The 27,539-nt window shown below is 42.3% G+C and overlaps 1 protein-coding gene across 1 annotated transcript in view; it reads left to right on the top strand.

Annotated features, from left to right (window-relative positions):
• igsf3 (immunoglobulin superfamily, member 3) overlaps nucleotides 1-27,539 on the top strand; it is a 118,855-nt gene that overhangs the window by 55,492 nt on the left and 35,824 nt on the right. Inside the window, exons 3-5 of the mRNA XM_061723388.1 lie at nucleotides 4,101-4,520; nucleotides 13,432-13,818; nucleotides 22,394-22,801. Coding sequence (XP_061579372.1) covers nucleotides 4,101-4,520; nucleotides 13,432-13,818; nucleotides 22,394-22,801 — 1,215 coding nt within the window. The remainder of the gene's footprint in view (nucleotides 1-4,100; nucleotides 4,521-13,431; nucleotides 13,819-22,393; nucleotides 22,802-27,539) is intronic.

The raw sequence follows: 27,539 nt of genomic DNA, 5'->3' as shown, positions 1-27,539 counted from the left end.
AGAATAACTCGAAAAAGGAAGAAAATAAGGGAAACCTTTCAAGATTGGAAGCCAATGTTTATGCTTTTTATATTAAAATGAGTAAAGTATAACAGTGGAACCTAACCAGGTTTCTAGTAATCAGCTCTGTTGTGGCCTACATAAGCACCGCTTCTGCCGAGGTACCTCTTATGAAGATGCTTCTCATTGACAGTCAAACAGAATCGTTAAGAAGCAGAAGAGAGAACAAACTCTCTCAATGTCATGCGGAAAAAAAAGTATCTCCTCCTTTATTTATTAATTTATTTTTTTTAACATATTGCTTTAAGATGTGTGCTCCTTTCATCTCGGGAGCTAACCTTATTTTGGTGCAAGTTAAGACTCCCAGCATAATTTGTCACGGTGATAACGTGCAGATAAGAAGTGAACCGGCTTCCTGACAATGAAGACCCAGATTTGAACATGAAATCCTCCTTTCATGGCTGCAGACGCAGCTTCTCGGCGCAGGTGCGAGCCTCATCCATCCAGCTCCGATACAAGCAGTGTTTTGGTATTTTCAAAGTCACTCTGAAGTGTTCACCTCAGGCTTTTTCTTATGTCCTCAGCTCAGGATGAGGAGACCGAAACTAAAAAAAAAAAAAAAAAAAAATCCCAGTCGAATGGACGCTTCCCCTGACGATATGATGTAATCCTGAAAAGAAATACAAAAACACAAGATCTGGTCAGACGCCACCAAGCACACGGTGCCTCGGGACGTGTGACAGATCTTTTAAAAGGCCTTTTCTGAAGGACGTACTTTTGAGAATTCACTCAATGCAGACAATCTGTTTTGGTCCGTGGAGGTGACATGCAGACACTTTGTGGGAAGATCATTTCAACATAAACCCTCACCGTGCCGTGCGTTGAAGGACGGGTCGAAAGACGAGCCATCGGCGAACCCACCAGCCGAGTTGGTTCAAAAGAGCAGAAGCGTCGACTCGACAGTAGCTCAGAACCACTTCTGACACAAGCAGAGACTTGTTTTATTATAATTTAATCATTCTTTCTTGAGATGCAACAATCAAATAAGATCAAACACTCTCTGAAACCATTATAAGAAAATAAAGGCTGCGTTGCACATGTATTATCCAGCATATCCAGTCAGCATCATCAACCTAAATGCATCAGCTGGATGGTTTTTATTGGTTTTATTCACTCAGACCCTGCAAATGTCTTCAGAAATAATCCAAACTACTTCCGAAACCAGTTGGTTCTCGTCTGGACTTCCTTCATCCATCCTCAGACTGCAGTGTCTTACTCAAGCGCCGTTTGAATCTGACCCACTTGACTTTTTTACCTCCATTTAGCGCGGTTTCTTTGTTTTACTGCTCCTTTCCAAGTGCCTTGTTAAACTCCGGATGCCGGGCGTCTTCCCTCCGCTCCGCCCGCTCCGTATTTCCTCTGATCTCCCCGTCTTTGCTCTTCCATTTGCTTCATTAGCAGGGCACGTTTCTCTTCTCTCTCCGTCTTTTAAATATGACTTGCATTTTCACACAGAAGCGTGCACGCTAGCACGCACGCACGCGCGCGGTTCGAGTGTGTCCTTGCGTATCGCTGCACGTACCAGACATGGAGGACGCCGTGGAGCTTTCTCCTCCTCCGTGCGAGCGCTCCGAGCAAGTGACTAAAGGAGAGGCTCGGGATTGTAAATGTGCTGATTTTAAATTCTTTACAATGACAATTGCTTAAGAGCGTTGATAGCCAAACATCTTGACAAAGCAGTCTGCAAACAAAGGTCTGCACAATACACATCCATTCTCTGGCCTCTAATGAGTCCTCCCAGTCACCACATTGTGAAAGTGCTTGTGCAGGATTTGTTAAGCTAATTACATTTCTTATGGGGGTCATTTTGCATTGAAAGCATATATTTGCATGTCTGAACTGAAAGCTCCAACAAATGTGTCTTACGTGTGAAGATGTGCAGTTCAGTGAGCTCTCAGACCCATCCCTGACTAGATCCAGCCATCCTGCCTACCTTTTTTCTTTTCTCTCTTTCTCTTTCTTCTGAAGTGGGCAGCGTGATGCTCCCACTCTGCTTTTAAAGAAAAATGCAGGTCCCGCTGAGGTGAGGTGTGGGGCCGGGCAGAGTGGCTGACTTATAACACTTTAAAAAACTAAAACTTGTCACACGGATTTCATCAAGAGCTCAGGAAATTGTCAACGTTGCAGAGTTGTCAAAAGTATTCACATTCATTACTCAGGTAGAAGTATAGATACCAGAGTTTAAAAATACTCCTGTTGAAGTATCAACTCAGTTTTATACTCAAGTAAAAGTATAAAAGTACTGGTTTCAAAACTACTTAAAGTATAAAACTAAAAGTAATGTAAGGGGGAAAAAAGCCATTAAGGACAAAAGCCATTGAAAATGAATGTATCTTAGTATAATGCAAATATATTAAAGAAGCATATATGTGTACTATTGAGCATTAACATGTGTTTCAGAGAACAGAAGATATGATGACTAGTTGCCTATAAGTATTGTAATGGTGCAAAAAGTCAAACTTCAGAGGCATGTTATCATTTATCCTAACCTTTATTGAAATGTACATCCAAGTTTAGTTGCAGGAATCTGAGGGAACGGATGTAAGAACAAAACTGGACAAGAACATCTGTGCCACAACCACAACCAAATTAACTCTATCCGGATGGAGCAATTTAACTGGATAGTTTTTTTTTTAAAGGCCGAAATGAAATAGAGTAACGAGACTGTTTTTAAAATGTAAGGAGTAAAAAGTACAGATAATTGCGTGAAAATGTAAGGAGTAAAAGTAAAAAGTCGTCTGAAAAATAATTACTCCAGTGAAGTATAGATAACCGAAATTTCTACTTAAGTAAAGTAACGAAGTATTTGTACTTTGTTACTTGACACCTCTGCACCGTTGATGGAAAAGGAAAAGGAAAAAAGTGTTTCCTAAATCAGGGGTCGGCGCTAGTTCCTCACACCGAGCAGGAACCTGAGTCATATCACAGCCAGGGACTTCCACTGCTGATTTTCCTGACTGTCCCAGTGCCTGCATGGGTTTTCTCCAAATGCTCCCTCTCACAATTATCCGAGTCAGGCGGATCTGTGATTTGTCCCGCATGCTAGACCCAGTGATGGACTCACAACGCTCCTCCATGACCGTGACCACGATAAAGCCTGCACAGGAAAGGGATGGGTGGCTCTCTCCCTTTTGGCGTGTGCAGTCCCCTGTGACACCCTAACCTCATGACCGCCCTACCTTTTTACTTCTCAATAATGCATCGTGCTTGGGAATCTTAGATTCAGCGCCGTCTCTCTCGTACTGTTTTTCACACAAAAGCATTAACACGCAGCACGCCGGCAGCCTGGCGCGGCTCTAAAAATACCCCTCCAACCAAACAGATTTATTTAAAAAGTCCTACGTGTTTATTTCTGTCACTTTCCTGAGTGCTTCCAGGCTGCCTCGTGAAATTATCACATCCTGATGTCTCTTTTCCGTCCTCGCACCTGACTGTCCCTCTCTCTCCTCTCTTCTGTTCTCAGCCATCTGGTGTTATCCCGTCCTTTTTCCTTTTTTTTCCGTCCTCAGTTGCGTTGTGGACGGAGCTGGGCTGATTTTGCAGTACTCGTAACTTGCTGTTTGCATATTTCTGCGTGTAAGATCCCCAAAATGTTTGAGATTCTGTGAAATGAAGTGTCTTTTTTGTTTTATGGGAAACTATATGGGATGAAATACGTCTAAGATGGCGCCAGGGGCCTCTCTGGAAGCATCTGGGAGTGTGAGATAGGGAAAATGCCGGAATATGCACAGTGACGGGGGGGAGAAAGTGATATGGAGGAGGAAATGGGGGGCAGTCACCTCCAGAACAAAAGCCGAGATATGGGAAATCCTTACGATAGGGGGTTAAATCAGATCACTAGCTCACTTACAGCATGCTTATTTTTCCATCTATTGTGGTACAACGAGCCAAAATGCTTGACATTTACCCACATTTTTCATTTTTTTCTGTAGGTACAAGGTTCATTCGGGTCTTGACTGGATGATACAGTCAATATGACCAGTTTTAGTTTCTCCTTTCTCTGAATGATAATATTCTCTCCTTGTTTCTTCTGTTTCCAGTCATTGCAGACTCCTTGACCGTAACGGCTCCGGCGCAGACTCTGTCCAAAGTGGAGGGCGACACGCTGCAGCTGACCTGCGAGGTGTCCCGGACCACGGAGCAGCACACTCACCTGTCGGTGGGCTGGTATCTGCGGTCTCCAGAGGAGCCGGCCGCCCAACCCCAGGAGCTGGTCACCCTGTCCAGGGACTTCGTCCTGCGCTCCGGCGGGCCGTACCGGCAGAGGATGGCGGCGGGGGACCTGCGGCTGGATAAAACCAGCGCCACAGCCTACAGACTCACCATTCACAAGCTGCAGCCGGGAGACCAGGGGCTGCTCTACTGTCAGGCGGCCGAGTGGATCCAGGACCCAGACGGGAGCTGGTTCGCCATGACCCGCAAGCAGAGCGAGAAGACCCAGCTCCGTGTGCAGCCCACTGGTGAGTAGGCCTGTGGTGAAAACATCGATTTCCCAATTCTAAATCGATTCTCATATTAATTCCTAAAAATCGATTCATATTTCTAAAGATCGATTTTTTTTTTTTTTATTTATTTATTTATTTTTTTAATTTATTTATGTATTTTTTTTTTTCATCATTACATTACAACTTTTGGTTATTTTTTTGTTTATCCCCAAAAAAGAAATGTTTTGTTGGACACGAGAATAACTGGTGCTATGTTTTTGCCTTTAAATATGTTTAAAGGTATGAAAACATTAAAGTGTTCAGTTATAATTGCATAAATTGTCTATATTTCATTACTTTATATACTGTCTTGGGGTAACATTTGCAAAAAATGCTAAAAACCAAATGCTCAAAAATTAAAAACCAAAATAGACCGAAAATGGAACAAATAAAGACGGAATGTGGGAAAAAATAAAACCGATTTCATCCGTCTCTGTTTCCTCCCTGGATCTGTTTGGTAATTCTGATCCACATGATGTTTCTGAAAGCAGTTCTATCAGCATTCTGGGAGCTGATTGGTCCTTACAGCATCATTAGCTGCCAATACTTGCTGTTTAATCTCAATATAATACTAGTAGTAATAGTTTGCATAACTATAGTCATATAATTCATGCAACAGCTCAAAAAACAGTTTTAATAACACTAACCCAAATCAATATCGGGATCGAATCAAATCTTGATAATCGATTCTGAATCTTAAGAATCGGAATCGAATCGATTCTTGACATTTGAATCGGGAGTCCAGGACTAAACTCCACATCCGGTTGGGAAACCATCGTTCTTTAATAGTTGATACAACCACACGGGCAAAAGATTACTGTGGAACCAACGTCCAGCACTGCGGTGGGGAGTGATGATCACAATTCCAATAAACCGAAGAAAAAGCAACAACTTTGTCCCAAGTGGGATTTGCATTAATTATCAATTCACATTGTTATTCCAGAAGTTTTTTGTTATTTTTAGGGTAAAATGGACAAGGTGTACTCTGAACCTAAGAAAAAGGTCTGTCCAGACTGTGATTACCACAGCCGGGCCTTGTGAAGGTTGCGGCTCGTCTAAGTGCTCTCAGCAAAGGTCACAGTTCTGTAAAGGAAGCATTAAGTCAGGAAAAGGGGGGAAAAGAAGATTTTTGTGCAACATTTGTCACTTTTCAGGGCAGAATTGGTTTCCGGGGACATTTTTTTCAACAAGATGATGTAAAACCACATTTCAGTGTTATTGCTGAGGAGGGAGAGGCCATGGACACTGGATTGATCAGGAATGCGTCAAGAGTTTGCAGAAGGAATCAGAGAAAATGAATTACTTGGTATATCGTCCATACCATAACAGTCTTGTGATGCTGGGAGAAGGGATGGAAAGAAGGTAAAAAGATGAAAGCTTTGCTTTTCTTCCTCCTTTCAGGCTGCGGTGAAGCCTGAAAGTTCGTACTGTCTGCTGTGATAATATCCATCCACCGTTACGAACCAAATGTTTGCAACATCAAAGTTGGATGCAGCTTATCTTTAATGTGACTGAACCGCTTACAAGAGACGCCAACGAACCAAATCCATTATGATTTCCTGAAATGCACGTGGGAAACGTGACATGCATTTAGAGGAAGGAGCCTTTCAGTTTTCCAACTGTTGCGCTCCAGACGGTGTCCTCGACAAAAGCCGAACAGTATCAACCGAGAGTACAGCTGTCGCCTTGAAACACAAGGCAACTTATTATTCCTGATAAGGGTCAGTGCACATGAGAAGATGTGGAAAGATCCTTAATGAATGAGCTCTGACATCGACCATTGAAGTCGTGAGTGTTTATGTTAAACTGCTTCCTTTTGTGGAGAAGAAATTTGGTCTGACGTGAAAATAATCACAATGTGTTCAGTTGGGGATGAAAAGAGAACCATGAAGACGCTGGTGCAGACTCAGTCATCCTGGTCGTGGTAACTAAAGTTGCTTTCGTCAAACAAAAAATTATGACTAAATATCGTCATCAACCAACCTTTATCACCTGAGGAAAACGAAATGAGATGCAACAAAAATCCTGGTCATGTGACGATAACGATAATTAAATATATAATGCAATATCATAGACGAATAAAAACAAGACTAAAATGTAGATTACAAAATAAAAACTCTGCTAAAATGTGTCTTCATTTTCGTTGACCAAAATGACACGAGACAAAATGTTATAACAAAGATCCTTAACATACATTTTTTAAGTTGTTTCCTCTAGTTTAGTCTTTAAACCAGTCTTTAGATCTTTGGATACACTTTCCTACATAGACGTGGAAAAGAAAACCAAATGTGTTGTCGAAAAAGAAAAAGATGGGGAGAAATGCGGAAAAATAAATATGTTGTAAACTCAAATTAGAGTCTTCTGTATCTGGAATGAACAAATTCCTGAGTCTGTAAGGTAAGTAGAAACAATAATATAATAATAAGATAACCTTGTTTGAATTGTAAAACGGGTTTGGCTAAAAACAATTTTTGACTAAAACTAGACTAAAATGTTCATGGACAATTCTGACTAAAAAAAGACTAAAATGCTGAAACTTTTAGTCGACTGAAACTTGACACGACTAAAAGGAGCAAGAACCTGACTAAAACTAATAAAAACTAAAATGATAGCTTGACCCAAAGACTAGACTAGAACTAAATTGAAACAGGCTGCCAGAAACAACACTAGTGGTAACTCGAAGGCTTTTCCAGCGTTGATCCAGGCGTTGATTTGCCTGTTGGCATCTATCAGGAGAATCGCTGAGGTTACGCGGGGTTAGACCTCCTTGCGGTGTGCTCAGCATGTGCCATAATGGGTTACCGGATAAAGGCCTCTGTAATTGTCCTCCGAGTCGGCATCCACCCGACTCTCCTCTCCAGCAGTTTGCGTGAGCGTGAACGAAGCTGACGTGCAAGGCTCTTCCCCCACCGGGGAACAACTTGTGGGTTCCCGACGTCTTAACCGAGGGCCGCTTTGACACTCACCCTGCCGTGTGAAGCTGGGCATCAAACCGCCGGCCCAGTTATCAGTCGGCAACCCCCGTGCCCTCCACCCTCTGATCCTTAGTCACGGGGTTAGAGGGAAAACAATCTGTGGGAACGAAGACGGAGGGTGGTAGTCACGCCGGTTTAGATCCCTTCTGTCCTTCTGACAGGCACACATGTCTGCATGTGGGCAGGGTTCCTCTGATTGCTGATCACTATCTCCCTCTAAGCTCATTAGCCCACTAAAAAGGGGCTTAGCCAAACCTCCGCAGACTCCCCACTTTTGTATTTGTGTCTGCTTGACGGGCAACATTACAAGTAAATCCCAGAATAAATGGAAACGACTCCGAATGGTGTGAATGTTTGACACGGAAAACCCGCAAACAACCTCCCGAGGAAACCGGGGGTCCAGGGTTCAAAAGTGCCACGAATGTTCCGGCCAGCAAGTTGTACCAGTCTAGTCTATTAGCGAAGAAACCTCTGCTTGTTGCCAAACTATAAGGAAGACAATTGACAAATGGATTGAGTTAGCAAGTAAGGGGATAAGGAGGGGCGAGGCGGGGCAAATGGGATCAGAAAGTAACAAGGGATGCATGATGGAAGTATGTGGGAGAACCGGAGCGTGTGCTGGGAAGCCTGATGGGGGAGCATCGCTCACACGATAATGATCTAATAAGCCATCAACCTCTACATAGACTGGAAGGACGTGTAACAAAAGCTGCTTTATGACTCCTCCATCTACTTACAGCTTCCCATCCATCTTGACCCCATCATGTTTTCCTGTTCCATAAACGCTCCCTTTGTATGGTCTCAAGAAAAAGGGGCCAGGGATGTGGCTGATAAACTGCTTTGGCATTCGCTCACTTACCAAGGTGGCGTGCCAGCAAATCACTTCAAAGTGGGATCGTTTTGCGTTTCTCCATTAAGCATCAGATCGGCTGTGGACTTGATGTGGCTTGATGGCGCCCCAGATAGTACTCCGTGGAAGAGACGGAGAGACGGGGAGTCGGAGCTCAGATGTACAGCAGGTTTTTCTTTTCCTTTTTTTCACATGTGTTCCTGGTACTTCAGGGAGAAGACAAAAGGAGGGAAGAGCTCCCCTTTCAACACCCTTTGTCACTCTCTGTCTTCCCTGTAATCTATAATTGATGGAGTTATTGTTGCATGACGAGGAGAATAAAGCAGTTGCTGTGCAGTGTGCGGCTGTGTATGTAAAGCCTTGAATGTCAGTGTGTATGTTCGTCTTTATCTCTTTGTGTACAGTATTTCTTGCTGTTGAAGGTGTAGCTTGTACGTCTTCAGGCCAAACTTTCAACGTATGATATTTCACTTGTTTAAGTGCATATTTGACAGAGATCGCGCGAGAAAACGAGTAGAGGCAGCTCCTACATTAGAATCCTATTAAAAAAGATGGAGTGACTCTCAAGACAGCCTCATCACTAGCTAATCACCCACGGCCCGATATCAGAGAGCGATGAGCAACAGACAGAATCCTAATGCATCTCTCCTTCTTTCATTTGTCTCTCACTTCCTCCCTTGTTTCCTACTCACAGTTTTTTGCGTCCGTGTCTTCGACACTGCATTTTTCACTTCTTCTGCTTTTGCTAACTTTTGTTTTTCTACATTTACATCCTAACCTGATCAGGCCCTGCATGTGCAAGGCAGAACGCTTCTGCTGCATCCCATAGCCTTATAAAGTGCTCCATTATCAGGAGCATTTTATATCTATCCTGAACGGTAACCAGATACATTTGCGAAACTGATAACATTCAAATGTCACAACACAATGTGTTCCTGTCCTCACAGTTGCAGCGAGCGATACATCAGTTATTTTGCCATCTGTTGGCTGTTCTCTTCTTCACTTCTGTTGCATTATTTATGTGCATGTGTGCTACCACTGAAGGTTATGTTTGAAGCCATCGTTGTGTATTCATCCATCTACCTATTACACCTACTTTACCTGTAAGGTCGTACACATGACCATGGTCTTTGACACCATCCCTGTAACCCAGGGTTGTCCATTTCTCGCCCTGGAGGGCTGCTGTCCTGCATGTTTTCGATGTTTCCCTGCGTCAACACACCTGATTCATAGGAATGGACCCTTCATTAGCTTGTCATTAAGGTCTAGACAAGTCTTTTAATGACGCAGAGCTGAAACCCTCCAGGACCGGAAAACCATGGAGACACAATGTAATGTAATGTAATGTACTTTATTTTTATAGCACTTTACAGCAGCCTTTCGGTTTGCCAAAGTGGTTTACAGCAAGTAATATATCTGCCACACTTAATCACAAGATTTTGATTCTTTCAACAGAAAACAATCTTAATTGCCTAACCATTAGAATTGCTTCCATTCACATTTATAAAAAAAAAAAGCCACATTAAACTGACATTAATGACATATTTTCATAATTATCCATCTTGATTTCCATTTTTTTTAACTGCTACTCTTTCATTGACTTGTTCCCTTCTACCATGGTTAAACTGTACATAAGTGGTGTACGTGCACCACTCACCTCGTATTCAATGGCATTTCAAGGTTTTAATACATTAAAACGGATAAATGCACTGCTCCTCTTCTTTCTACAAAAATGTGAGCATTTATTAACTTATCTTTTCTTTTTTCACCCAAGAATTCTTGAGTAATAAAAGTTGCATCTCCTTTTCATGGCCACCTCTCTGAAAACAATCAGTTGCAATCTGGTTTTCGTCCACTTCACAGCACTGAAACGGCTCTGTTTAAGATAACAAATGACCTTCTTTATCGCTGTTGATTCTGGAGTGCGTTCCATCCTTGTCCTTGATATGACTGCTGCATTTGCCACAATCTCCCATACCATTTTGATCAACAGATTAGTCTACATTGGTATTTCAGACATACCCCTGGTTCATCTCCTATTTCTGTGGTCACTCTTAGTTTATTCAGTTAAAGAAAAACATTCCAATGTACTTTAAGACTCAATACTGTGCTATCAGTGTGATATGTGTTAAATTTTGTTCCTGAAAAGGAAAAGCTTGCTCCTAAATGTTCCTCTCAACATGACATCTTATAGGTGTTTCCATTAGTGGGGGGTTTGGGATAGTTTTTCAGGGCCCAGATCCTCTCAACTACCAGGAACGGCCCTGCAAAAGTGGCCTTCAGGAGCCTTTTTGAAGTGGAAAAGTTCTTGTAGCAGGATGGCAGGATGGTTGTCCACTTCAACTATCTAAGCCATTTCCACTGCTACGCCGATGACACCCGGTTATATCTATCTATCTACAGGACTGTCTCAGAAAATTAGAATATTGTGATAAAGTTCTTTATTTTCTGTAATGCAATTTAAAAAAAAAAAAAATGTCATACATTCTGGATTCATTACAAATCAACTGAAATATTGCAAGCCTTTTATTATTTTAATATTGCTGATTATGGCTTACAGTTTAAGATTAAGATTCCCAGAATATTCAAATTTTTTGAGATAGGATATTTGAGTTTTCTTAAGCTGTAAGCCATGATCAGCAATATTAAAATAATAAAAGGCTTGCAATATTTCAGTTGATTTGTAATGAATCCAGAATGTATGACAGTTTTGTTTCTTTAATTGCATTACAGAAAATCACAATATTCTAATTTTCTGAAACAGTCCTGTATACACCAAACCCACATCCATTATCCCAAAGCAACTCTATCAAGAGTTAGTGTCTATTTCCACCAATAACTCTTCAGTTCATCCCTTATAACAGCCCTACAGAACAAACAAGACATTTCCATTGTGAAAATCCAACCAGGAATCTTAAAGTTTGAGTATTGAAACAATTATAATTTTGAATAAGGAGCCCATATTAGATATGATGTTTATTAGATGTGTGCAGCAGAGCTATATACGCCTCTAGTTTCGGATGTTCTCCTTGTTGCCACATGTTTTCAGTCCAAATACATGTTAATTGGTCATTTTAATTGGATATAGCTTTGAATGTGTTTGAATGGTTGTCTCCGTACATTACTGCTGGCATGGAAAAGTTCAAGCCACCATGTGGGTATTCATATTTGTGAATGTGTAAACAATTAGCCATCTCTCTTTCCCATTGTAAAATCCCCCCCGTCCCCTTCATACGTAGCTCTGGAACAAGGGCAGGCTTTGAACTTTTCCACATGGTGTCTTTCAGAAATCCTGTTTACAGTCTTGGTAATTACAGCTTGGGGCTACTAACCCACAGAGATGCAAAGCAACTCTCTCTGAAACATCCTAGTCATCTACTAATATATATTACTCACAAAAATAGCAAATAAAACTGGACTCTGGTATATACAGATGCAAAAACAGTAGCACATGTGAAAGATAAAAGCGTAGTTTGGCCACGTGGAAGTGCTAACAGTGATCAGTCTTTCTGTTATCTGTGAGTCAGGGGAGAGAGCACCCCACTCGGTTTCAGACAGCTGAAGAGAATTTTAATTAGAAGGGTTTTTTTTCCTGTTCATCACTGAAATGAAACCAAGCGTGGAGATCTGTTTTTACAGGAGCGCTGCCCTCTCTGACCTAACCTTAACAAGGTTTTTTATCTCTTCCTTTTTAAGGCAAACTGTTTCTTTACTGGTCCTCCCATCATTAGCTTTTTCAACTACCTCCTGTACAACTCACTTAGGGCTGTGCGATTAATCGAATTTAAATCTAAATCGGATTTATTAATCAAGACGATGTTAAAAAAAGGAAAATCGGAAAATCGATTTTCCTTTTTTGCAGCTGGCTGCATTACAGACAGAGCTCGTCTAGTCATGTTTGTTTGGTCAAGAAAATTGTAAATGTTGTCACTTTACTAAACTCAAGGAGGATTTACAGTATGTTTCAATTGCACTTCATTCCCAATAGGGACATTTGTTTGCTATTTTTCTTAAAAAATAAAGATAAAATATTTGAAACAATTTATTCCATTGTCTTTTATAGTTTTACCAAAAAAATCGAAATCGAAAATCGGGTTTTCAGAGAAAAAAAAATCTGGATTTTATTTTTGTCCAAAATCGCCCAGCCCTAAACTGACTACAACAATATTCTTTTGGAAAGTGGATTCACCAAGTCTAAATGTTAAGAAAATACATCCATGTCCATGCTCTTCTCTTATGCCAATTTGCTTAAAGTTTTATTAGAGTTTTGTGTCTCGGTTGAGTTGTGGTAGGACCCAAATGCAAGAAATGGAGAGGCATCAGTACAATCAAAGTCCTTTAATATAATCCCCAGAATGAACCCAAAAGGACAAAACTAAACTGGAGCAAAAGAAAACGAACAACGGCAGGGACCAACAAGGGTGAAGGGAAAGAAAGACCAGACAATATATACGCTCTGGGACTGACGAGATGCTGGTACATTATGTCAGGGAAGATTGGTCAAGGGAAGTCGAACAAGAACTTAACACGATAGGAAAAGGATTTTCAAAATAAAACAGGAAGTGAACTAAACCTGAAACCTTAACTCATGACTGACTGTTCTCATTCTCAGAGGATCATTGTAGAGGTGACTGGGAGATTGGACTCTTGAATTTAGAATATTGTAGGAGACCGGTTCAATTATGATTATAATTACTGATATCGCTTATTGGTTGTTTGTGTTGTATTTATTTTTTGTTATTTTGTCTTTTCTTTTTTCTTTTCTTTTCTTTCTTTTCTTTTCTTTTAATTTTATTTAATTTTTATAGATGATATATGATATGATATTGTGAGGAAGGGACAGGACTAAATAAGCGTTTTGCTTCCTCCTGTTCCCTCTCGAACACATTGTTTTGCTGTGTGTTTTATTTTTGAATGAGACTCTTAAATTGTTTAGCTTTTTTTATATTTCGATGCTTTTAATTTGATTGGGTTTTGTTGTGTTCGAGACAAAGCCAACAATAAAAAAAAAAAAAAAAAAAGATCTTTCAAACCCTCATGTTCTTTCTGTTTTTCCTTTCAGACCGGGACTTCAGCATCCAGGTGAGCACGGAGCGACGGTCCTTCACGGCCGGTGAGCCGCTGGAGCTTCGATGCACCATTGAGGCGCAGAACGTCCCCGAGCGTTTCTTCTCGGTGTCGTGGGTCTTCAGCAGCTCACCGGTGGCCGTGGTGGGCCCAAGTGCCGTGCCTGTCCTGGGGCCTGAGTATGTCGCCCGCGAGGCAGCTGGCCTCATGACCGTGCGTAAGGAGAGTCCCAACGTATACCTACTCAAGCTACAGCGCCTGACCGCGGAGGATGCTGGGAAGTACATCTGCCGCGTCACGGAGCGGGAAAGGACACCGACGGGGGACTTTATCGACCGCAGCAAGAGGTCCCGTAACGTCCAGATCACCGTCCAGCCACTCAGTGAGTAATGTTCCTCCCTTTCATCTCCCCCTTCCAACAATGACCCATAACAGAGAGCTGCACCACCTCTATTGTTAGTTTTCAGCAAGAGAGCGAAGGATAATGCTGCTCTTACTCCTGATGCATTTTCTGTCTGAGTGGATTTCCAAGGATCGGTAATGCAGCATTGTGGTATTGGTTTTAATGGCTGGGTGGGGTTACACTATAGGAGGATAATGGAGAGTAGAAGACTCCAGACTGAAGGAGGCTGAGCTAACAGGCATGAAATGAAAGAGTGGAAAGAGAACAGAAGCAAAGAGAGGCGTCCGGCTCTCCAGGGCCCTCTAAGTGGTTCCCTGGGCTAAATTAATGTGTTCTGCTGGGGCAGACCTCTTCAGCTGGCTTAAGCGGGGCTGGCCGGTGGAGTTGTGTCAGGCTAGCAGCTGACTTACACATTTTTACGCAATTTCGTACTTTGGCACAGAAATATTTCCTCCTCTTCCACATCGTTTGGGAATATGCTGCACTCTCTCTCTTCTCGTTACATCTACGTCTGTTAGGGCTGTAAAAGTGTGTGTGTGGAGCCAGCTGCTGAAAACACAGTAAAGCATATTAACGACAGTAGTATGTCTTCTGAAACAGCAATTAAAAATAAAAAATCCTATTCTGACCCCTACATCCCCAGCTAAATTATCCAAACAGGGGGTGGGGGGGGACAAAAAAACACTGGCTCAGAGGCCTTCAGGAAGTCGCTCTGTGAGGGATGTTTTGTTTTTCCAACAAAAGCCCTTAATACCCTAGAAAGGATGCTTCTAACATTTACACAAGATAATAGCCATGGTTATTGGAGCAGGGGCTTCCTGGAGAGAAAAAACAAAGAGTTATGTCATGGAGCATATGTTTGAAGCAAAAGCTATGATGTCATGCTTGATTTCTCTCACCTGTGTACATGCGAACAAAACTTCTAGATGTGCCGCATCACTCTAATTGTCGTGGGGGGGGTGGGGGGGGGGGGGGGGTCGGTAATAGGTTGTGACAAGGGTTAGAGCTGATGAGCCAGAAGGACGCAGAGGGGACAACAAAGGAAAAATGGTGGTAAACACCTCTGACAAATGAGTGCTGATGGATGCGTTTACCTTTGCAACGAGAGAGCAACGGACAGCGCACTCTTGCCAAAGTGAATTTTAATCACACTGGTAGAAAGGGCAAGTCCGGAGGTACCGAGAAAAGGAGAAAGGATGTATTTTTGTGGAGGGAAAAAATATATTCTGCTCAGCAAAAATCCGAAAGGAGCGTACAGGGAGAATTAAGAGAGAGGGAAAAAAAGTTCAAAGGAAATGAATAAGGGCAAGTTTGAGGAAAACATAAAGTTGTCCAGGAAATACAATTTTATGCAGAAGTCAACATCCAGCTGTGTGGAAAAGAGTGGTGTAGTTTTTCAGTCGTCCAGGTCACGGTGGTGCACAAAGGCAACATTCAAGGCAACTCCATTCACAGTGTTTCAATTCTAAATGTTGGATATATTCAAAAATTGTCCTAAAATGACACCTTTTTTTTTTACAATTATAAAGAAGCAGTTTGTGAAAACGTGAACATAGCTATAATTCAGTAGCTTATAGAGCCGCTTTTAGCATCAATAACAAAAAGAAATAATGTTTTCTATCAGATTCGATCAGTAGCTCACATTGTTGCAGCATTTCCCAGCGTTGACTCATGGTGCACCGCCCTCTGAAGGTCACTCCGCTTTACCTCAAGCAGCTGGATGCCTGAACTTTGACTGGATCTTTGCAACACCCTGATTCTCTACCTTTTCATCCTTTCTGTAATAGTTTGCTGGTTCAGGGAGATGCATGTCCTGTAGCTTTATTTGGGCCAAACTTTAGCTGTCAGAAAGGGGGCCTCATTTTTGACAGTTGATATGAGGTTTTTTTGCTAATCAAAGTAGAGATGCACCAATGGATCGGCAACACATCGCAATCGACCGATAATGCCCCTATTGTTTTGATTGGAGTTCCCAAAATAGTTCATGGCAGGCCGATCAGATGAATTTTACAACAACAAACACCAGGCAGCGCGTGCGTTCCCACATCTCAGACCGAGGTTTCCTAAGGGGGCGTGACACTCTCTACAAAGCAGCAACACTGAAAATGGCGTTGCCGGTATGGGAGTTTTACAATGTCCGAAAAGGACCACAGATTTGCAGTTTACAAGGTGTGTGCAAAGGAAATTCCCCCGAGGAGGAATGCTTCAAAAGAATTTCAACACAAAGAACCTGATAAGACATTTGAAAGTTTCTCAGATCAAGGAGTATATTTAGTTTTTTAAAGTTGGCTGCAGCCGAGGGCAGGGAAAGAACTTGAGCGTGCAGCAACGCCACTAACTCAGCTTAACGTTATAAAAGTCCGGTAAAGTTGGACAGATATTCGCAGATTCCCACTTCTGCAGTCAATTAATTAAAGACAGTCAATAAAAAGACTTATCAGCATAAATGTTGCCTTTGTCCAACCCCTGAAACCCAGACAAGAAGCTACTGTACGAGCCAATTGGCATCAACACAAGACCTACTCTAAACTGAACAAAAGATGTTAATGTCAATATGCAACCGGCTGTATGACGCAAACTTAGGCACTGTCTAAAAACTCCGATCCCCATATAAAAATATTCAATAACTTCACTATCACCAAAATGGCTACAGTTGACAGTTGTCTCCTACTGATGATACTACTACAGTCCGATTGCACACGCGTGCTCGTGCAGAATTATTGAATATTTGTATTGAATTTTTCTTGTCAAATGGTGGAGTCAAGATTGTTTATAAATGTCTTTATAACCCTTCCCACATTAATGGGCAGTAACCAGTACTGGAGTTGAGGGGGGATGAGGGGGGGATGGCATCCCCCCCTGAAATAAAAACAGTCAAAATCATCCCCCCTGTAAAACTGTCATCCCCCCTTTCCATCCCTTATGTCATTTCATCAATGAATGTGGTTTTACTTCAACATTTAGAGTCATCACCAGAAAAATAACACCAGAAAAATAACTTATTTGATAATTTTCACCTGTTTCAAGTAAATTTTCACTTGAAATAAGTAGGAAAATCCGCCAGTGGGACAAGATTTAACTTTCTTATTACAAGCAAAAAACTCTTGTTCCACTGGCAGATTTTTCTACTTATTTTAAGTGAAAATCTACTTGAAACTTGAAAATTGTTGTTTTTTTCCAGTGATGAGTCTTGTTTTAAGTGTAATGAGTTTTTTTTTTACTAAAATGAGACATTTTAACTAGAAATAAGACAAATATTCTTGTTAAGATTTTGAGTTTTTGCAGTGATCCATTTTACCTATCCTGTGAAGGACAGAGTCATATTGATAAGTTCAGAAAACTGTTTTTTATTGTAGTGTTTTGATGTATTTGATGTAAGCCCAGTGGACATTTAAAGCTTACAGAAGGCTGCATTTAACTGCTGCTATGTCATTCCTGCAGTATTTCTGCAGCTGTTTTGGTCACTGCTATTATTTGTAATATATTATATTATGTGTAATCAGCACAAATTATCTGTCCCCATATGATAAAATCCACCATCCCCCCTGATTTTTTTTTTTACAACTCGAGTACTGGTAGTTACAATAGCAAGATCATTGCTGATGTCTTTCCTCATTGGCATTAAGTGAAACACACACGTGAATGCTCCAGACCAGCTGTGCCAGAAATGCCCTTTTAAAGAGGTAGTCCTGGTCTAGAAAAACACATACAATGGTGAGAACTAAAATAGAGATGAAAGATGTCTTTTTCAATGTTTATTTCTTGCAAAGATCGGTCGCTAGTCTGACAGAGTGAAACAGCCGGGGCTCCGGGAACAAAGGGTAAGCTTTTACTGGAGGAAGTTTTCAACAGACACAGCTGAAGGTCATTCTCTCGAGTGTTGTTTTGGTACAGCGAAGCAACACTCAGCACCGAGCAGGTCAGGTCATTATAAGACACACGAAACACCAGTGGGGCCTCAGAAAAGCATGAAAGCATGGAAATCCCTGCAAATGAAAATCTCCTAACAGTCACACTTGCTAATGATCAATTAATCCAGACATGTCAAACTCGGGGGCCCGCGGGCCACATCCGGCCCACCACCTCGTTTTATCCGGCCACCCCGAGGAACATGCACAGATAATTATACACTTACAATACAGTTCTGTTGTGTTGTGGAGACATAATGACATGTCCCGCAACATGTCTTAATTTCATTAGCCGTGCCATGATGGCATCTTACCCCCCCTGGATGGCCGCCGAATCTTGAATTAATCTATTTGCTACGAGGGTTTTAGGGTTAAGTCTTGAATCTTAAACTAAAAATGCAATTTAGAGATAGAGGAGAAACAACATGTTTCTCCCTGACGGAGACAACCCAGTTTATCTGCAGCGGCCTGAAGGCCGGTTTGTCCGTCGAGTGTCTTCTACACTTCTACAATGGTAATGAATTTAAATCTGTCACTAGTAGTTAAATGCAGAGGCAATTATGTGATATACTTTGAAACAGTAGTCGTGCAGTTGCTGTACAACCGGCACTTTGACACTAACCGTGATTATGATGCGCCCCAAGATGGAATAGAGTCTGACACCCCCTGAATTAGTCAATTAAATTTGATTAGTAACACCTGCTTCTACTTCTTTATTCCAGAAGAGAAGCTGTAGAGATGTAATTGGTATTTTGATAGTAGTGTTACATTGAATTACATGAAACCTAAAGGGTGTACTATTTTCCATGACTGTATCTAAATGTAAAAGTCTAACAATCCCCCTTGTTTACGTGATATCGTACAGTTTGGCCCGTAGCTGTGGAGCAACTCTGACAGCGATGCTGTCAGAATTAAAGATGAAGGGAAACAGATGGATAAAAGGTTTTCCCTTCGTTTATTTAAGCATGATGGGTGAAAAGTGAGTTTATTCCATCTTCGTCGAGGTCTCGTGCTTATTAAGAGGGCCGGTGAGCATGGAGAGAGAGAGAGAGGCAGCAGAGCTTGGCCTGAGGGGAGTTAAAAAAAAAAAAGAAGAGAAAAATCTCAAGCTAAATACTCCTGTGGCTGCGATAGCGGGCCCAGGGGGGGCAGGGATCTGGTGGGTCAACCAGAGCTCCGTGATGTTTGATGGATGCTGAAGTGATTTGAGTCTCGGTGAAGCAAAAAAACAGCTGAAAAGACTTTTATCCCTCCCTCTGAAGTGCCACCGAGTGCTGTGATCTCGAGCCTTCATTCCTGTGAGCGCGCGCGGACTTGATGAACAATCTTCACAGGGTTTACAAAGAGAATCTCGGCCCACACGCGAAAATTGCACGTCTCTTCTGGAGCTGTCACCGCGATGCGCCCCGTGGGGGCCACCAGAACTCGCATGCATGCAGAAACGCATGCGTGTCACCTTTTACAGGATTGCGTCGTCGCACTACTGGGGGGAAAAGAAAGATGCAGGGATTTGTTTTTCCTGCTGCACAAGCCAAAATGTCTGCTTTGAAAAAGAGAGCCTGTTCAGATCCGCCGTGAATCACAGCAGAGGCAGCATCATTAAGGTTGCTGGTGAAACGCTGGATTTTTAATGACACCAACTGAATTGCTCTGACGCTATTGGTCCAAAGTTTCGGTACCCAAGAGTGCCTCTGAATGAGAAGGTAGAGTTGAGATTCTGTTAGAGCCAGTCAAACCCCTGCTGCAATCTCTGTTTTCAGGTGAAGGGGTTTGGTACGCCTCCTTTTCACAAAAATTCCCACCAGTACCAACCGAACCAAACACGTTGGGGGATGGATGGATGTAATGCGATGGCTCACATCACATGCCTCATTTCTCGAAATGTTTTTAGATTAGACCTGTTATTGTTTCTGGATGAAGAACACGTGTGTAACGAGCTCTGGGCAATAATGCAAGGCATGTTATTGCCTCCGTCACCCCTGAATAGGAGTAAAGGTGGAGGGAATACGACTCAGAAGGTATTATCATGTAGGTGTGGGAATCTTTTACTATCTCACGATTCAATTCGATTCCGATTTTTTTGGGGCTACGTTTCGGTTCAAAATCGATTTTTCTTTTTTTTTTGGAACTTAATTTTTATTTAGTTTTCAACAACAATACACCACATACATTTTCTTCTTTCTTTTTCCCTTTTTCAGCTGCATACAACATTTGTACACATTATACTTAAGTATTAAGCAAATAAAACAAGAGAAAACAACAACGTAATTATTCACTCCAAAATATACGTATATAATAACAAACCCATAAATTAAAAAAAGAAAAATGTTTTTAAAGTTAATACTGATAATTGTCCGCTCCAAGGTACAACGGTGTGTATAGAAAAGCAGGCACCATATTTACTCCAGGAAAAATTGGCATGTGTATAAAATATTTGTATAGAGGGAATACAGTAAAAATTAGGCAGGTGGGCAGAGCAATATTGGGACCTCATTGTATTAATAAAGCCACAAAATCGATTTTTGATTCAAAATGATTTTCTATTCAAAACAGTTCATTTCATAATGACGTCTGCTTTGATCTATAGGTGTGCAACGGTTCCTCATGATCTAGTCCAGTCTGATTTGCAAGAGAAGATGATAAAAGAAGACATTTAAGTGTCTTTTTCACATTTATTACATTTTAAACATGTATTTATGCTAAGATAGAACTACTGCAACTGTTACATATTATTGCTTAAGTTACAACGACAAAATGCTCTAGAACTGGCTGCACATTGACGCCCGAAAACTGATTTGTTTTATGTTTTATTATTATTTAAAAATCGATTTTGGGACATTTTATATCGATTCTGAACAAATGAGAATTGCGATGTGCATCAATTTTTTTGCCACACCCCTGATATCGAGTGATGCTATGTAACACAACGTCCGCTGCCTGTTTGGTTTGGCCTCACTGGCTTCAGCACCATCAAAAGAGCTGCCGGATGGATGCTGGAGAGGGAAGCGGGTGGTGGATCCATAAAGAAACATCACGGTTTACGCATAGCAGTAAATAAACACTGCTCCATAAAAGATACATAAAAGATGCGTTCATATACATACAGTATTAACCGTTTCAAAGTTATAAGCTGCTGTATCTCTGCATCACTATGCCAACAAATCTGCCTCAAAAACTGACATTTTAAAGGTTCAAATACACACTGAGAACTCATTTTTACTACAGTCAGAAAAGGTAACTTGAACATATTAGTTTTACACCATTAACAAACTAACATCAGGGATTTCACTTCTCCACTCGCGAGGGTGGAGAACATGAAAGGTGAAAAGGAAAATGCATAAAGCCCTATCAAAATAAAAATTACTTTAAAATAAGAGCATCACCAACACTGGTGCTGTAACTTGAAGATTTTGTAAGAAATGGCACCCGGAGTCGGTTTCTTCTGCACCCGTGGAAATGAAAGTCAAATCCAGAGGAACTGGACTAATGCTTGGGATCAAAGAGGAAGAGAATTAGGATGGCTGGCCGGGCTAGTTTAAATCCAACATATCCCGGGGATTTCAGTGTTTCATGTGAATTAATTTGTATCGGCCCATCATAATAAAACCTCGCTGGCAACAAATAGATTTTCTATTTCTGGAGCCGCCACCCTCTGTTTCACATCCCTGATATGCTTCAAAACAAACAGGAACATAAATGTGCTGGGATTTGTTGCTGCCACCGAAAACAAACTCCCTCTTCTGAGGTTTCGCCTCACAATCTCTCCTCGCTGTCTGCTTGAGGGGGTTGCTGATGCTATCTTGCTCTTATAGACTTCAGCTGTCTGTCCGCTTGGCTCCGGGAAGCTCGGACCACGCTGTGTGTAAATACTTGAGTACTCAGAAATCTATATTTGAATGAATGAAGTTTGTTTTATAAACAGGGAATGTTTTATCGTTCTCCATCTTGAGATGCGTGACTGAGTTTGCACCTCATTTCTGCAGCACAAGTTGCACTTATGTTGTCACAGACGGAGTGAGATTCCCAAAATCGAGTACTGCGTTCTGAGTTGAGCTGTTGATAAAAGTGTGAAACAGCTTCTGACACGAGGACCCTCCTTGGGAGGTATTTCTCACCAGTGGGTACAGGAAGACTGCTCAGGAGCTCAGGAGAGGAGCGATGCAGTAAAATCTAACGGGTTCTCCAGTAAAACACCGGCCCAAAGGTGCACAGAAGCTGGGACGGTTCACCTTCAGCACATTAATTGCCCCCTTGCATGCAGCCACAACGCTGCCAAAGTGGTTTTGGCAGTAGTTTTCTGTCGGGTCCTCAGATTTCCGGCCAAAACCGAACGAGTTTAAAACCTCATAGATCAACTAAAGATTCAGATGCTTCTTATTCAATCTGACCCGGGAGCATTCTCAAGAAGACTTGCAGCTGAAAGTCCTGCCAAAGATGAGTCTACAAAGTAGTGAATACATTAATGAACTACTTTTTGTAATTAAGCACTCTGCTTTGGAGATTTTGCAAAAAAAAAAAAAAAAAACGGTTTAAATTTATGGAACATCGGATCTACCACACTATTTTTTTAATAGGATTATTTCTGAATCATCTGCATTTCTCATGACAACCTCCATCTTTTTCTTTCTGTCTGTCTTCCTGCTCAGAGAGCAACATCACAGTGTCCCTGTCCAGTAACTCCTCGGAGGTCCTGGAGGGCGACACCATCACGCTGACCTGCTCGGCCCACTCCAGCACGGCCTCGCTGTCCTTCGTGTGGCAGTGGGTGGAGAAGCAAGCGGTCGGGCCCATCCTGGAGGTGGGGTCCGTGGACCGGGACGGCACCGTGCGGCACAGCCCCACCTACCGGGAGCGCGCCAGTTACGGGGAGATCCGCGTGGAGAAGGTGCGAGCCGACACGCTGACCCTGTCCGTGTACAACGCCTTGCCCCGGGACGAGGGGCAGTACCGCTGCACGGCCACCGAGTGGCTTCAGACCGGCGACGAAGCAGAGCTGAGCTGGGAGAAGATCGGAGAGAAATCAGCCACCAAGTCGGTCACCGTCAGGACGGTTGGTGAGTCCAGTCATGTGATAATGCAGCATCCATATAGTCCAAGTTGGCATATATACTATATATATACTATATATACTATATATAATACAGTTGTGTGAAAAAGTGTTTGCACCCTTCCTGATTTCTTATTTTTTTGCATGTTTGTCACACTTAAATGTTTCAGATCATCAAACAAATTTAAATATTAGACAAAGATAACACAAGTAAAAACAAAATGCAGTTTTTAAATGAAGGTTTTTAATAAAAAAAACATAAATAAACTGTGGTTTATCACATCTTTGGAAAGCTGAGTTCAATTTCTCTAGCCCAGGGGTCGGTAACCCGCGGCTCCAGAGCCGCATGCGGCTCTTTAGCGCCACCCTAGTGGCTCCCTAGAGCTTTTTCAAAAATGTTTGACCTTTTTTTTCCTCTTTTTCTTATTTTTTTCCTTTTTTCTCTTTTTTTCTTCCTTTTTTTCTTTTTTCTTCTCCTTTTCCTTTTTTTCACTTTTTTTCTTCCTTTTTTTCTTTTCTTTTTTTCTTCTTTTTTTCTTCTTTTCCTCTTTGTTTCTTCCTTTTTTAATCTTGACATTTCGGCTTTTTTCTTGACATTTCGACTTTTTTCTCAACATTTGGACTTTTTTCTCGACATTTTGACTTTTTTCTCGAAGTGCATAATGAAAAAAACATCTTCCCCCAGTTATACAGTAACTAATATAGCTACATGCAGCATGTGTTGCCTTCATTCTAAGGCTTATCCAAGACTTTTCATTTTTTGCGGCTCCAGACATATTTGTTTTTTGTGTTTTTGGTCCAATATGGATCTAAAACATTTTGGGTTGCCGACCCCTGCTCTAGCCACACCCAGGCCTGATTACTGCCACACCTCTTCTCAATCAAGAAGTCACTTAAATAGGATCTGCCTGACAAAGTGAAGTAGACCAAAAGATCCTCAAAAGCTAGACATCATGCTGTGATCCAAAGAAATTCAGGAACAAATGAGAAACAAAGTAATTGAGATCTATCAGTCTGGAAAAGGTTACAAAGCCATTTCTAAAGCTTTGGGACTCCAGCGAACCAAAGTGAGAAATCCTGAAGGAGAATGTTCGGCCGTCTCTTCGTGACCTCAAGCTGCAGCCACTTGGGTTCTGCAGCAGGACAATGATTCAAAACACGCCAGCAAGTCCACCTCTGAATGGCTTAAGGAAAAACAAAATGAAGACTTTGGAGTGGCCGAGTCAAAGTCCCGACCTGAATCTGACTGAGATGCTGTGGCATGACCTTAAAAAGGCGGTTCATGCTCGAAAACCCTCCAATGTGGCTGAATTACAATTCTGCAAAGATGAGTGGGCCGAAATTCCTCCTCCTGTAACAGACTCATTGCCAGTTATCGCAAATGCTTGATTGCAGTTGTTCCTGCTAATGGCGGCCCAACCCAGTTATTAGCTTTAGGGGGCATCACTTCTTCACACAGGGCCATGTAGGTTTGGATTTTTCTTTCCCCTTAATAATAAAAACCTTCATTTAAAAACTGCCTTTTGTGTTTACTTGTGTTATTTTTGCCTAATATTTACATTTGTTTGATGGCCTGAAACATTTAAGTGTGACAAACATGCAAAAAAATAAGAAATCAGGAAGGGGCCAACTTTTTCACAATTGTATTCAGGTAGATGTGTAAAGATTTGCACTGGTACAACGTGTGTGCAACCTTGAGGCGTCCAGGCTGCATGCTTCAAACACATGCATGTGCTTCGCTGAAAGGCTCAGGAAACACATGCAGTCCTCCTGGTTGAATATGTCATGGTTTATTCATGCACCGCTTAGGGGAAAGAGCTATTATGACAGATACACACACTTTAACACCACCTGCCTCATGTCACGAGCAGCGCTTCCATGACACTCACGATAGACACACACACACACACACACACACTTGCAACACACCCACATGGATTAGTCAGAATTATGAGAATGGAAATGCAGCGGCAATGTGTTTCACAGTCTGTGGGTCTCCTCTGTCGCCGCTGCGTTAAGCTGAACATCCACGGCTCGGGCTGAGGAGGCCAATGGAGCGAAGCGGCGAGGAACCGGCAGGCCAAAACCACCGGCTGCAATTCAGGGACACACACACACACACACATGTGTATGTATATCCAACAGATTAGCTCCCTGGTAGCACACGCCGGCGCTGCAGAGGAGAGATGTCAATTTTTAAGTGGTCATTTGTCAAGTTTGAGCAACAGGAGGAACATCAGTCGGAGGAACGAGAGGCACATTATGCAAATCAGGGGAAAGAAGACCGTTGGTTTCCTTGTCTTCAGTTAGATCAGATACTTCAGCATCGCCTCCGTGCTTGTTGATCAGGGGATTTTCTTAAAGCGCGCTGATGTGTGACGGTCAATGTGCTTTACCGTGGCTCTAATTTCTCTCTTTTTATCCTTCAGATGCAATTCTGTTGGACTCGGATTTAACATATAAATAGGGATTTAGTCCTCGTTCCAGGTTTCTTCCTTTCTGCACTTCTAGACTCTTTTTCTTTCCTGTATGTTTTATAAATAAATAAATAAAAAAGAAAAATGGTTTCTCATCAAGGCTCCGGCCATGTTTCACATTGACTTGTCCTCCCGGTGAACCGGTCTTAAGGCAGTATTTCAGCGTAGTATTTATGGCAATTGTACCTTCGGTTAGTTTATAGCCGTCTCCTTTATGGAATCCCTTTGATTGCTGATAAGACCTGCTGGGAGCGGCGGGACGATGCCCTCTGGATGCTGCGCGCGCTTGTTGCAGTGGCGCAGACGTCCTCCTCCCATCGGGCCGGCTTAAGGAGCCGCGCTGGTGCTTAAGGAGCACGCGTGCCAGCATGCAGGCCGCTCCGTGATGGATACTCAGTCACAATAATGCCCACAACAGAGGAAACACACAGACAAACACATTCATATTTATTCGCACGCAGACAACAAGACTGATTGTGTGCGAAACAAAAATGGATCGGCGTGAAATCCTCTTTTCTGTCACAGAGATAAGTAGACGGTGAGGGAGCTGAATGGATGGATGGATGGATGGATGATGGATGGAAGAATTTGTCATCTCGTGGTAAAAACGATAAATTCCAGTTGATGACGTTTTTGTGTAAAGCTGATTGGAAGGAAGGAAGGAAGGAAGGAAGGAAGGAAGGAAGGAAGGAAGGAAGGAAGGAAGGAAGGAAGGAAGGAAGGAAGGAAGGAAGGAAGGAAGGAAGGAAGGAAGGAAGGAAGGAAGGAAGGAAGGAAGGAAGGAAGGAAGGAAGGAAGGAAGGAAGGAAGGAAGGAAGGAAGGAAGGAAGGAAGGAAGGAAGGAAGGAAGGAAGGAAGGAAGGAAGGAAGGAAGGAAGGAAGGAAGGAAGGAAGGAAGGAAGGAAGGAAGGAAGGAAGGAAGGAAGGAAGGAAGGAAGGAAGGAAGGAAGGAAGGAAGGAAGGAAGGAAGGAAGGAAGGAAGGAAGGAAGGAAGGAAGGAAGGAAGGAAGGAAGGAAGGAAGGAAGGAAGGAAGGAAGGAAGGAAGGAAAAATTCCCGTTGATGACATTTTTGTGTAACAAACATGGCTGATCTGAGAGCGAGATAGATTTATAGTTACAAAGGTGGAGTTGAATTGGTATTTTTTTATCGTCATTTTTATCGGGATAAATGCCAGAAATTATCGTGATACATTTTTTTGTCCATACCGCCCATCCCTAATGGATGGATGGATGGATGGATGGATGAAGAGAGCTGCCAGGAGATGAGGGATAAAGCAAGAGGGGGAGAGTTATTGTCTGTTGAAGAATTATGGCCTGGGGCAGCTGTCCCGGCAGTAGCCACGTCTGGACAGAAAGCCATTGATTACGGCCCCTGAAGGACACCAGGGATGACGGCTGTCAGCGGATGAGGCTCGGTGAGGGACGGACGGGAAGCAACAGCGCTGTTGACAAGCTCATAATGGAGAATCTGCAAAGTCTCAGGGAAATAAATTATCTGATATGGCAAAAAATTAGACTCTGTCAGCATCTTCCACTCCACTAGCACAGCTTTCTTTCTCATATTTAAGTCAAATCATACGGCATCTCTGAAATAGCCTGAAATAAGACGAGTAGGGAGATTTTAAAGTGCCTGGAAGAGTTTTTTTCCCTAATTATCTGTCTCGTACCTTGTTCTCAATGCAGGTATGAGTTGGCGGTAATATAAAGTGTTGGGTAAATGTTTTTCAGCGTAATGAGGACGGTTTAGACTTGGCGAGGGGCCGGGGATAGATTGAGGATTGGCGCTCAGAGGAAATCTTTCCCCCGGGCTTAACGTGTTGCATCACAATTTACTTTGAGGGGCGCTCTCGTAGTCGAGCGCAGCAGCTACTTACACGCTCACAAATGTCTGCTCACACGGGGGAAATTATCACGTGGAAAAATACCTGCAGAGGCTTACAGCTGCTTTACCTTATAGGTCAGTGTCCTTCGAGACGAGTCAATATCGTCTGCATCTGCCGCAGCGCCGAGCTTTGTTCCCTTTACTAGTCGTCCGTGAGAGGACATTACTTCCAGGAAAAGGCTCTTCACATAACTGTGGACCCAATCACATGTTATTCAGGCCGGTGTTGCTCTATGAGATGATATAAGACTAATAAAAAGAGCATTTGACAAGGTTGTTGTTTATTTACAGTATTTATTGAGGATCCCCATTAGCTGGTGCCATAGCAATAGATAATAGACAAACCCGTCATCTAAAACAAATCATACATCCACAACACACCAAA

Source organism: Cololabis saira, chromosome 6 (assembly GCF_033807715.1).
Source record: "Cololabis saira isolate AMF1-May2022 chromosome 6, fColSai1.1, whole genome shotgun sequence".
NCBI classification, from domain to species: Eukaryota; Metazoa; Chordata; class Actinopteri; order Beloniformes; family Belonidae; genus Cololabis; species Cololabis saira.
The sequence above is the reverse complement of the archived record's forward strand: the minus strand, read 5'-3'. Positions and strand labels throughout refer to the sequence as shown.